General features: G+C 43.2%; 1 protein-coding gene across 2 annotated transcripts; it reads left to right on the plus strand.

The window, feature by feature from the left end:
* Positions 1-9,755: 9,755 nt before the first annotated feature.
* LOC146271815 (cAMP-dependent protein kinase inhibitor alpha-like) lies at positions 9,756-12,326 on the plus strand. 2 transcript variants are annotated; one of them, XM_084707943.1, is made up of 3 exons: positions 9,756-9,995; positions 10,460-10,642; positions 10,927-12,326. In XM_084707943.1, the coding sequence occupies exons 2-3, from the start codon at positions 10,492-10,494 to the stop codon at positions 11,007-11,009; spliced, it is 234 nt and encodes a 77-aa protein (XP_084564069.1). In that variant the 5' UTR covers positions 9,756-9,995; positions 10,460-10,491; the 3' UTR covers positions 11,010-12,326. The 2 variants fall into 2 exon arrangements, with proteins under 2 accessions (XP_084564069.1, XP_084564070.1); XM_084707944.1 differs by having other exon boundaries at positions 10,930-12,326.
* The last annotated feature ends 193 nt before the right edge of the window (positions 12,327-12,519 follow it).

The following is a 12,519-nucleotide window of genomic DNA, read 5'->3' on the forward strand; positions in this document are numbered from 1 at the left end:
GGATGAGGACTAGAGACATTTAGTATTTGGCTAGTAAATAAGGTTCCTGGATCCTCTCTTAGGCTTCATTTACTAGTTGACCAAATAACCTGTCCTCAATTACCCAGCTAGCTTAGCTTGTGCTATTCTTTCTTTCTTTCTTTCTTTCTTTCTTTCTTTTTCTCTCTCTCTCTCTCTCTCTCTCTCTCTCTCTCTCTCTCTCTCTCTCTCTCTCTCTCTCTCTCTCCCTCTCTCTCTCTCTCTCTCCTCACATCTCTGACAAGTCAGGTGAGGGTGAGGATGTGGCTGCGGCAGAAAAGAAGGATGAACATCAGCTGTGAATAGCCTTACCTGACAACCTGTTAACCTCTCCCTATCACAGCCTCTCATCACAAGGCATATGTCGGCTGCATGCCTCTCACCCCAACACTTGAACCATCAACGCAGAAAGGCCTTTGGGATCTGAGTATTCACATAATGAACCCCAAATGTTTCATTGACGATGAGCTGCAGTAAGCAACATCCGTTTCAGCGTGTGGTGTGATGATGGGCTGTGTACTCGGTGTGTGATTACCATGGTAGGAGGTCTGACCACAGATTGGATTTGGGATTGCTTCTGGACTGGCACTGGGTCTCTACCTGTATGTTCATATTATAATGTGTTCCAAGAATGCATTATATGGCATTCTTGTAGGCTTCATCTACTTTTTGTTATAGTGATGCTTCCTGAAATGTGTGTGAAACAATAACACCAACAACCTCAGATACAAGGCTGTTTCATTGTTCTAGTACCTTCAATGTGCAAGAATGAACCCTAGTGTAGTATGGCGGTGATGCTTACTGTAGGTTTATTGGCATGCTGCCACACTCGTTGCAGGGCATCATATTGCCTCTCCAGATCAAGTTAGGGAAGCTGCAGGCAATTATACTCCTGCAACACTACTGGTCCCTGAGGAAGCCAGAGCATGACAGAGATGATCAAGTATAATTAGTGTGTATGTGGGTGTTTGTGTTTGCGTGTGGGTTGTGTGTGTGGGTTGTGTGTGTGTGTTTGTGCGTGTGTGTGTGAGGGGGGGGTGTATGTGTAATTAAAACAAGCCTCCTCTGCTTATGAACATTTTCAGTTACAAATTCTGGGATGATTAGGTTGGAGAGTGTCTGGGCTTCCACATCCGACACAAGTGTTGATTCCCTCATTTCACGTGCATCCTCTACGTACCAAACGTGACGATGCATTGCCAACTGACTATGCATATAGCAAGCTATTCTGCTCCTTGAAATAAATAATACAGGAAATTGAGCTGGAGGTTTTCAGCAGCGAGGGGTAAGGTGGGGAGAGGAGGGTGAGGAGAGACAGGGAGACTGGAGGAGGGAAGATGTGGAAAAGATGTTTACGGTGGAGAACATGAGGGGGAAGGTGAGGCTGAGAGGTAGGTCTAAAAAAGGACAGGGCAACAGAGGGAGGAGGGGGAGGGTGAACAGGAGGCTCACGACAAGACAGGGAGAAGGGGACAGCGGTGGTGAGGCTGTGCTGGGAGGCTGTGCTGGGAGGCTGTGCTGGGAGGCTGTCACAGCTTGGCCCGCTCTTCCACACCAGAGAGAGCAGGTTCAGCGTGACCACTGCCTGCTCATGCATAACTCAACCCTGGGCTATGTGGAGATTCAAGCAGTCCAGAGCTTAATGGCCCTGTGTGTGTGTGTATGTGTGTGTGTGTGTGTGCATGTGTGTGTGCGTGTGTGTTTGTTTAGCTGTGGAGCTGTTCGCCTTGGTTTTCACTCAGCCTGAAGGCATCATACTACTGCTAGGAGTTTATGTGTGTGTGTGTGTGTGTGTATGAATCTCCCCCACTGCATCCCTGCCCTAGAGAGACAGAATATACCTCAGATAGAGCCAGCTGCTGACATTTACAACAGCACGTCAACACTGCTACTACAAGATCCCATCAACAGTAATCACACTGCCTGGGTTGGATCTCTCACTAGAAATAGGGATCTAGACAGTTTAATCCATATTGATCCCTCTGGAATAAACGCCTTTTATTGGAACAGTTTACGAGTACATTACATTCTTGCCAGATACACAGTGATATCATCCGTTCCTTGCTGGTCGCTAGTATAGAAGTAATCTGTTCTAGATGATTATCTTGGGGCAAGTTTCCACCCATGTTGCAGGTTAAAATTGGTTGGCCTTCGTCAGAAAGCATAGAGGCACAGAACAGCACAAGATTTGGATCCAAAGTCTCTAGAGAGACATATGCATGTGCATGGGCCAGTGCTGGTCTTACTGGCTTAGCTACAGTCCTACACAGGAGAACATGTCCCACAAAAAATCCAAGACCTGGAGATGGTTTGGTCATGGGGCTTCATTGATTGGCTGGAGTGTGGTTGCCATGGATGACCCCTGCTGGTCAGATGATGAAACAACAAAGGCAGGGATGGGGGAGGACCTCAGGGCAGAGTGGGGGATGGGGAACATGGCAACCCACCACCTTACTCTTTCCCTGTAGCATACAGAGCAGACACACAGACACACACATCCACACAGACACACATGCCAGCTATGATCTAGTCTGTGCCTGTCCCCTACTGAATCAACTGACCTTCAACTACGAACAGACCCCTGTCTTTTTCGCTGGATGCAAACAAAACAGATCATCTCCGTTAGCCAAAGTCACACTGGGCCCTTGCCTTGTGGGCTTACACTGTTACTACTGTTTAATGTGTCATCACTCTGGAATATAATCGACATGCAGTTACACGACAGTACTCATGAAAATCCTTCATTCTTTTAAGCTGGGAGTTCTTTTCAAACACAACCTTTCATTAAACCAAGCGGTTGTTATTGATGTTAAATATGATATGTTTGAAGAGATAAACAAATGTCAAAAACAAGTGCATCCACTAAATGAATCCCCTAGGGTTATTGTAAACCGTCTCCAAAACTTTTAATGATGTTTGCATCATCGTTAGCGTTATGCTCTCTGTCAGTTATACAGTGAGTGCAGTAGGCAGACATCGGTGTGTGTGTTTCGCTGTGAAACGTGCATATGTGCCATCACCGTAGACAACCAAATATCTGCTTTGAGGATAATCATATCATTCATTTGAGTCTCTCCTAGCCTTGGATCCAGCCTTGTTTTGCTTTGTATCGTTTGATGGTGTAAACAGCTTTCTATAAATACGATCAACATGATGAATTATGCATCATCATAAAGATCCACGGTGTGCACAGGAATGCACAAAACGACTCCACCAGAAGAGGGATGAAAAAGATTACAAAACGTAGTCATGACCAACACAAAATAAATAGACTAGAAAAAGGCGCCACCACCCTTCACTACAACCCAGATGGAGTCAGACCATCTGTGTAACAGTGCAACAGAGGCAGGACTCACTGATTACAGTGGAGGCAGAAAGTAGCAGACTGTTGTCACAGAAGAAGATAGAGAAGGTCATATTGCCACAATCACAGGTGTTCTACGGGAATGTGATGTTTCATGGCAGCAGTGTGGGCACATTCAGAACATGCATTAAACATCCACTTGACTTTGAAGGCTCCCAGAAGGAATGACATCACTGGAGAATTCTCTGTGGTAGGAGGCATCAAAGAGCCAGCAGGTATGGCTTCTGACAGCCCCTGAACACAGCATACAATGGAAATAAAACAGCTCACGGAATATGAGAGTGAAAATTAAAGTATTCATGAGTCAATGACTGTTTCCACAAGTGAATCAGGGAATACAGTGTATAGTGGGGAAACGCTTTGGGAACAGATCTGATGTGGCCAGTCAATACAGGCCGTTCTTTCACTCAGATCACCAAACTACTATAGAATTATTCACTTCTGATTCTTGATCTTCTGCTGTACTTTGTGCACTATCTGTACACTGCTTTGGATGAAAGTGTCTGCTAAATGAATAATTAAGGCAATGTAACAGTGAGACATACTGGGGCCACTATCTGAGGTTAATTGTACTAAGATGAAAACACACACACAGAGTGGTATGAATTAATTGTCATTTAAATGCTTGAAAGGAAACACAATACACACAGACATACACTTCAACCATATTTTATGTTATATGTGACGGCTGGACCTATAGCTGGTGTTCCTGTACATTTATTTGCTCTTTTATCTAAACAGGTGACAAAAAAAATGATGACAAGCACGCCCTGTTGTTGGGAGCATGTTTACAGCATGATCCCACTGTCTCTTTATAAATAGAGGCCAGGAACACGGCTGTCTCTCATATTTCATGTGTCACTGTGTTTTATCATCAGAGGTAGAAGTGTTCACTGAGCACGGCAGGACTCCACTCTGACCAGTGGTGATATGCATACTGAGTATGCAACTCCGGAACATTGTGGGATGAGTCTGGATGTCCTGCAGATGACCACTGGGTCCCATGGGAGCTACCTTGGTTACCTGTGATCATGCCAGACCATGTTATACATCTGAACTAATGTGCTGACAGGACATATGATCCAAATCCTCTCTTCAGATCCATTTTGAACTGTGGACCAGGATAGACCAAGTCTGCTTTCAGCATCTTATTTCAGTAAGGACTATCTCACTGAAGAAATGAGCCTGGGCCTGACCATCCAGTCTCTCATCATTTCAAGTATTTATCCAGATTACATTGGAAACACAATGTATTTCCCAGGATTTCTACAGGTTGGATTTCAAAATAAAGCCCCAAAGTCCGGGAGCTACCACACACTCAATGTCAACCCCTGAGAAAAGCGGTCTCAAAGGCTAACTCACAGTTTGTCATATGCTAATATGGTTTGACAAGGCGGTTTCTGGATTCATCCCCTGACCAGCCTTCACTGCGCTCCATGGACGCCCAGCTGTGGGGAACTCCCGACTTCTCTGGTCTCCCACTGCTGTTCTGCTTCCTCAGAGACTGCCTTGTGTTTGCTTTCCAAAATCTTCTCAAAGATCAAATCTGTAACTCACACATCCCGGGTGAATGGTGAACAACACTCTCATTTTGTAGAAAGGGATTATGTTGTACAATAACAACACATGTTGAATGACTTTCAAATGCATGATGTCTATATCTCCATCCCCCACTCGTATCAGAGACACTACAGCAGCACTGACAAGGCATTCCAGGTTTGGGTCCAGATCATATCACCTTCGTCATCGGGTCAAATAAGCGTCAACATGCAGAGGAGAGATTAGCGTGTGCCCCAGTGGCCCGAGGAGAGGACCAGGGATGAAAAGAGAGGCTTTAGGTCCCAACAATAGCTGGACTCCACAGCCCCAGACAGCACTTCCTAACAGGGAGGGACAGAGACAGGCCGGCCCTCACCTATGGAGCATCGCAAACACAGATACATTTGAACTGTAACACGTCAAGTGGACATTGATAGAGGTGACACTGAAAAGACCAAACCAGATGAGAATGGTATGCTCCTATAAGGGTTTTAAACTACAAGATCTCACCTTAACTACAGGACAGTAAGACTTGAGAGTTGACCTGAAGCAACGTCATTACATAAGGTTGGACATGCAGTAAATTGTGCTCTGACCTCTACTTACCATAAACACATCTGCTTGAGTCGTTAGCTGTAACAAACTAGCTGTAATAAACTTGGCCACATTCATTAGGCTTAAACTACTCCACCTGACACAAACAGAGAGATAAGTAATTTGGCAACAAGCTTGACATAGATTGATAGATTAAGTAAATGCGATAGAGAGTGGCTATAGCACAACACCGAAAAACACAGTTAAACCAATTTAAGAATTTGGCCAGAATTCAAGATGTATAAACTTTTGTTTAACAAGATGAAAATATCTATTTATCCAAACCAACGTAGAATGTACGGCAGTAGGCTCTGGTACATTCTGTCCAAAATCATTTTTCAAATTTAATAATAGTACAATTGAATAATTCATGAAAATTCTGCTATGAAATGTTAGATTTGGTTTGATGCTTCCTGCATGTGTAGCCTGTGTGCGATTGATGACCGGGACCCCGTCCATTATCTTCCATCTCGCCTGTTAGCAGGGCTGAAAGGGGGCTGAGACGAGACACGCCGTCCGGGCCTTGATACCAATCAGTCGCCTGGATGATTGGAATACAGCGACCTGCTGACAGACTAGCCGCTGAACACCATCTCGTCCCCACCAGACACGCAACGACTGGCTTATCAACTCAGCTTATCAGGTCAGAGCTACAAACAATTCCCTTTGATAACAGCCTCGTTGGAACTGTTTTAAGGAGCATAAGACGGGTTTCGAAAACGAGAGGTTTTAGGGTAGGGCTGGGTTGTTTGCCAGGTGAGGCCAAGTCCATTCACTGAGCAACTAGTCACGCGAGCATGGTTCCTTTAGTAGTATTAAGCTACTGAATACTTTATGTATCTACCTACATCTATCACTGGAAATACATGACCCTGTATGAACAAAAACATATTTGGACTATTCTGGTTTGATATTAAAGTGAATATTATTTATTGAGGTTCATAAGGCTGAAACACATAAGACTGTAAAGCTGCATGGGAGAATGTTGTGTGACACACTTGTATACTGTTTTTTTTAACACTAAATTCTTCTACTCCATCTTGAAATGATCAGAAAAAAAGGCTACCTAATAATTGCAAGAGCACAAGGAATCACCAGTAGAAGCTTTGCTTTTAGACACAGCGTTGACATTCAAACCACGCTGGGATCACATTTCTCCCCTAATTAAAGACACAATTCAGTAGGTTGGATCCGGTCTCATTTCTACCGGTTCAGAAAGCAAAACTCGGGACAATAATAGGCATGATCAAAACAGGATGATTCCTGTAATATTCATGTGGCATTGCAGTCATAACACAACCTTATACGGGGCATCACACGCAATAAAAAAGGGGGGGAAAAGAAATTAGGGGAGTTTTATGCAGTATCCATAACGTAGGCTAATTTATTTGAGCCTAGATATGGCTGCTCTAGAAATTAATAATATTAACATAAAATCACAGTCCACTAATGATTAACCTCTAGGCCACAAACGAATTGAGATGTGCTTATTCATTGGCAATCATCAGCTATGAATTAAACGAAACGTTTAATCGCTCCATCTATTGCCATCGCATTTGGATTGCAGACAATAGATTTAACTGCGATCCACCGACGACCAATGTAATCTTATAAATATCGTTGAAATTTAGGTCAGTGGGAAAGTAATACGTTTTTTGCATCCCCCGCCTTGGATGGCGAATTGGAGCTCTAATGGATTCCATTTTCAGTTCACAATCAATGCAAGCCTATAGCACACAATAAAGCCACACATACTTCCTGGCGCTGGAAAAACATCTGGCAGAAATAACAAAATAAATTAAGGAAACCAAAGTGATTGCGAGACAAATATGTCCCTCAACCCTACCAGAGAGTACTGTCAAGTGCATAATTTATTGTTACTGTGCGATATATGAGAGAATGACAGCTGGAAAAAGCTACTAGAATGACATTGCGCTTACTGTAAAATATCCCGGGGAACCGCGGTCTTCTCGACTCCCCTCGGTTGTTGTCCAATTTTCAAACCATATAGAATCGGTAAAGAAGCATTCCTTGCGAATAGTCCGCAAAACACACCTTACGCTCGACGTCGGTGTTCGCGGAAAGGGCAGCATCCACTGAATAGCCGAGTAAGACCGCTAGATAGGCTATGCGAATGGTAGAGGAGACCGTACACTGCGGTGAGCAGCGGAGAAGGCAGAGGCGCTTGCTCTCTTCAATCCTCCCAGGTCTACCACATCCCCCATCGCCTGTCAATGATGTGCCGAGTCGTGGGTACCACTGCAACACAGCGACACCTACTGGTGATGTACGAACATGAGGAGCAACCCGTCACTAAACAAGACAAGACGGACACATAAAGTATCTGGGGAAAAGAAAAGCTCAGCGTGAAAACTGTGACACAAAAAACCTAGATCCTAACAAACATGCACAACCACTAGTGAAGCATGCCTAACATCATCAGCTATATAGTGTCATTGGTAAAAACTGCTGCTGCTTGGCTCTGCTCTTATATGCTCCCTCTTAAGGATACTAAGTCAGTGTCAGTGGAAGGTTAAGATGATCCAGTTATGTCCCCCTGAGGACTTATTCATCCAAGGGAGGTGGTGATGACTGCAGCACATGTGTGAGTGTGGTCCCAGGGGGAGGGGGGGGACCAGGGCACAGTCACAGACCCAGAGGAGGGCACACCTGATCCTTCTCTGACCTAATCTCCCCCTGGTATTATGCCAAAGCCGCACCACCACTCCTGAGACCAGACCCTGACTGTTCTCCAGTGATATATGCAGTCACCATATACATAATGGTAGCTAACAGTGTAATGCTGGCCTATGGATAAGTATGGTAGATACATGCCACATGCCGAAATATTCAGATGTTACCGAGAGACGACCTATGAACTGTAATCATGTGGCAATCCTAATATTGATGTGGGTGGGTCTGTCTCAAGACAATTGCTGTTCTCACCAAGCCAGAGTGGAATATCATGGTGAACCAACATCCACAACAGCAACCACCCGACTGCTCGGGTGATGTCATTTCAGACGTGAGTGCACACACACACAAGCACACACACACACAGACAATATAATCCCCAGCTGAGCAGGCGGTCTCCCTGGCATTGAGGCCTCCCTACAGAGAAAGCAACAGAGGTCTTAATCAGAGTGCTTCCGTTCGGGATCAATGTGCTGTCTCTCACTCTTTCTCTCATGCTCTCTCGCTCTCTCACCCTCTCTCTTTATCTTTCTCACGATCACCCTTCCTCACCCTCTCTTTTCCCCTCTGTCCTTCTCTCGTACTCTGTCCAGCTTCCCCTTTCTAACCCTCTCATGGTTCTCTTTCTGAGGGTGTTGAAAGCCTACAAACTCATGACCTTGAAGAACAGATTGGAGGCTAAAAAGACAAGGATTTAGACCCCATGCCATGCTCACATCCCCCTCATACCATAACATCCAACACCCCAGGAGATACATGCATAAACAAGAGTTACCAAGAGGACTCTACTCTTGTACTTTTAATTTAAAAAGTAGTATTGTGTCCCATATTTACATAGTGTCTATACACACCTCAACTAGATAAATTAAGTATGATTGTTAAATCTGAAGTTGTTTGAAACCACACATTTGAGAAGGCATAACCTTACCTTAGAAGTCAAACGTCAAAGTCGACCATGAGGATGTCCTCTTGGTTTTAATGATTGGAGTTTGGGGTTGGTTTGGACTTCTACTTGGTGTCACATTAGCGTCATCTTGTGGACCCAAAACAACAAACACGCCACGAATAATTGAATGACCTCATCCTTACAACCTTCTGTCAAATTATTCCAGTTTCAATAATTTATTTGAATTTTAGGCAACCATATGTATTATTATATTTATATTTGTTAGCACATATTTTTTAAATTTAAAATATAATTAATGTCTATTACTCACACCGTACACATTCTCGTTCTCAGTCTGATTATTAAAATTGTGTTGGCATAGATCAAAATGGTAATACTGAGTACAACTCCACACTTCAAACTAAATATTGTGTAGAGACTAAGCTAACAAATAGCCGTGTATATGGATGAAGCCTAAATGCAATTTTTTTTAGATGGATCTTCCAATATGGCAATATGCCTTCAACCTATTCTCAACCCCTCATGCGTCCAATGACAGTGCGGATGTGAATTTGGCTGCTGTTCATTGGCCGAAACTGAGGAAACCTTGTCTATCAAATGATGGGATGGAAAATAAACTGGGGCTTTAAATCACCGTAGCCGCTGTATGATGTGCGTATCGTTACAGATATGGATATTTGTTTTGGTATCAGCTGCAGAAGACGTTTTGGCTACAGTAAGAACCTCGAACGAACAAAATAGCATTAATTTTCCCTGGATTGAATAATCGCATATTATCCCGTTGGTTGTAGGCCCTCGATCTGCGTTCGAATTTTGTGTTACTCGTTCGGAGATGTAATACGGATTTCACAGTAAGGGGAATATAAACGCTTATTGAAGGTAAGCTTCCACAGCTACTGTACATGTACAGTTTTGAAGAATCGTGCGTTGGTGGCGTTATTCAAATAATACATGTTCTGTAAACTGGACCTCTGCATGCACAATATCTGATCGTTGCTACAGTTTTTTTTAACGTCTATGGGGTTGAGAGAACAATAGGCCACAGGCAATTATGTACTTAACGTCTATTTACTGTGAACCTACTTAGTTTAAACAATCATAATCTGTAATGCTAATTAATATAGCTTCCCAATGACTGCTCTGTATTACTGCATAGCCTGTGCTGTTTTTACTCAAATAGTTGTGTTGATGTATGCAGTTGCCTACATGTCAATAGACACAACTAACACAAAGAGAGAGAGAAAGAGTGAGAGAGAGATGGTCAAGTGAAAATTGCCTGTTGACTGAAGCTCAGACTCCACACTGCATTAAATAACAGCCCTCCTCACTTCTTTTCTGTCAAGAGTTGCTCTGTGAACATGTGTTAGGTGCAGAAATGACTGAGGTGGAGGCCACGTATGCAGACTTCATAGCTTCAGGTAGAACTGGGAGGAGGAACGCCTTGCACGACATCCTGCAGAGCCCCACAAACCCAGAGTCCAGAGAGCTGCCCCTGAGCCTGTCTCAGCTCAACATCAACTCCCCTGGTGAGTGAACAAGGACCCCCCCCCCCTCCCTGTAGAGCTCCTTGGTATGACTGGAGGAGTTTCTTAACGAAATCTCTCATTAAACCAGGTGAGATTAAATCCAGTGTGATTCAACACGCTGTTTGGAGAGTCGAGAAGCGTGCGTTTGTGTGTGTACACGTTTGTGTGTACACGCTTGTGTGACACTGGAGGAGTTACACAACAAACAAAAGAATCTACTAGCAGTAATATTTATGATAATGCTAAGAATATTTTCTCTTATGTTTATATCTCTCCTGTTCTAGAAGGAGATGACATGGAGGATATGCAGGGCTCCTCCAGAATGGGCCATCCACAGATGGAGCAGGAGGGCAGGGGAAACAGCTAACCCTTGGCCCTGACCCCTGACCCGGCCTCTAACAGAGGTGGTTCGGTGACTACCTTACCTGAGACCCGAAGACTACTGTAATTGACCCTGACCCAGTGCATACTGTCATGAAGGATGTGAGAGTTATCTGAGGGTAGACTACATTGGCCTCACACACCCATCACTGTTAAACACCCTATACAGGACACCACATCCAGTTTATTATTATGGGATGTTCAGTTGGTTGCTGGGACAACCGGAACCTACGGAGGAGCAGAGGTGGTTTGCTGGACTTTATGGATGGAGGTGTGACCCATTTTTAACATAAGAGACAACAGATCACATCCCTGTCACTGTCTTCAACAATGGAGGAGGGACAGGTGTCAGATTGACAATATAATCTCAATGGGATTTATGTGGCTCAATAAAGATTGAAGGGTAATAGCACAACATGTCAGTAGTCATTGGAATAATTATTTGTAGCATCCAAAGATGCAAGGAAATGCTATGGATTCTAATGGGGAGTTCATGTTTTTTGACTGCTTTTCCAAAAGTCTTCCGAGTGACAGGTACTATAGGATAGTGTATACATGTTGCTGTAGAGACTGAGAGGACTGGAGTAATCATAATGTAGCTTGTCTTTTTACAGCAAGAATATAAACACACACTATTACAATGTTTAGTGTTTTTGTTCAGACTAACACTACAGGACATAACAGTAATATTATTTTTATAGCAGCACTGCCTATTCACAGTAGGCTCATACAAAAATATGTTTTACAGTATAAAAGTGTGGTTTTGTAAAATTTGAATCATGCTGTGTCTCTTATTCAGTGAAACTGCTGCACTTACTTGTCGGATGCCTTGTTTGGAGAAGTCACTTTAGATGTCGAGCACAGCTGTAGCAACCAATGATTTGTGTGGAGAAAAAAAACATATTTTAATGATTGTGGAAGGAATTGCTGTGTTTTGGTCATTAAAGCCAACGTTTTGATTATAATAATGGATAGGGAAAACGGTGTGCATGCCTTCACCTTCATTTGTGAGACCGTTGTCTCATTATATCAATGAACACTGTTTGCAGCTATTTCTGTGTACGAAAAACAGCTACATCAACATTTAACACGCCTGTTATTCAATTGAAAGAGTGCATGCTTTATCAAAGCGTTTGTCCGATTTCCCATAGTATAGAGTAGTTATAGGGCTACCTGTTTTGTTTCATGCTGATTAATATTATAGCATGAGAGACTGTTAAATCTTAATAATCTACTCTGACATGTACTGTTTTTCACCATCCACGAAGTGGCGCTATGTGATTTTATTTGTATCAATACAGGACTGGACAATAAACTCAATTTCATCACAAGTTGGTCTACTGTACATTCATAGTGGTTTGGCTGCTGTAGATCTTTTATTTTCTAATTTTGATCCGACTAAATGTACTAAATGTAAATGTTTATTCAAACTAGGAAAGTAGTCTACATTTGATTATAAATATACGCATTTGAAATCTACATTTGCATTTTACTGA

Source organism: Hypomesus nipponensis, chromosome 10 (assembly GCF_054491055.1).
Source record: "Hypomesus nipponensis isolate SF chromosome 10, ASM5449105v1, whole genome shotgun sequence".
NCBI classification, from domain to species: domain Eukaryota; kingdom Metazoa; phylum Chordata; class Actinopteri; order Osmeriformes; family Osmeridae; genus Hypomesus; species Hypomesus nipponensis.

Excerpts from the sequence above, each read along its gene's own strand:
- LOC146271815 (XM_084707943.1), top strand. The coding sequence starts at position 10,492 with ATGACTGAGGTGGAGGCCACGTATGCAGACTTCATAGCTTCAGGTAGA. Across the intron at positions 10,643-10,926 it reads GCTCAACATCAACTCCCCTG|AAGGAGATGACATGGAGGAT; the intron begins GTGAGTGAACAA and ends CTCCTGTTCTAG.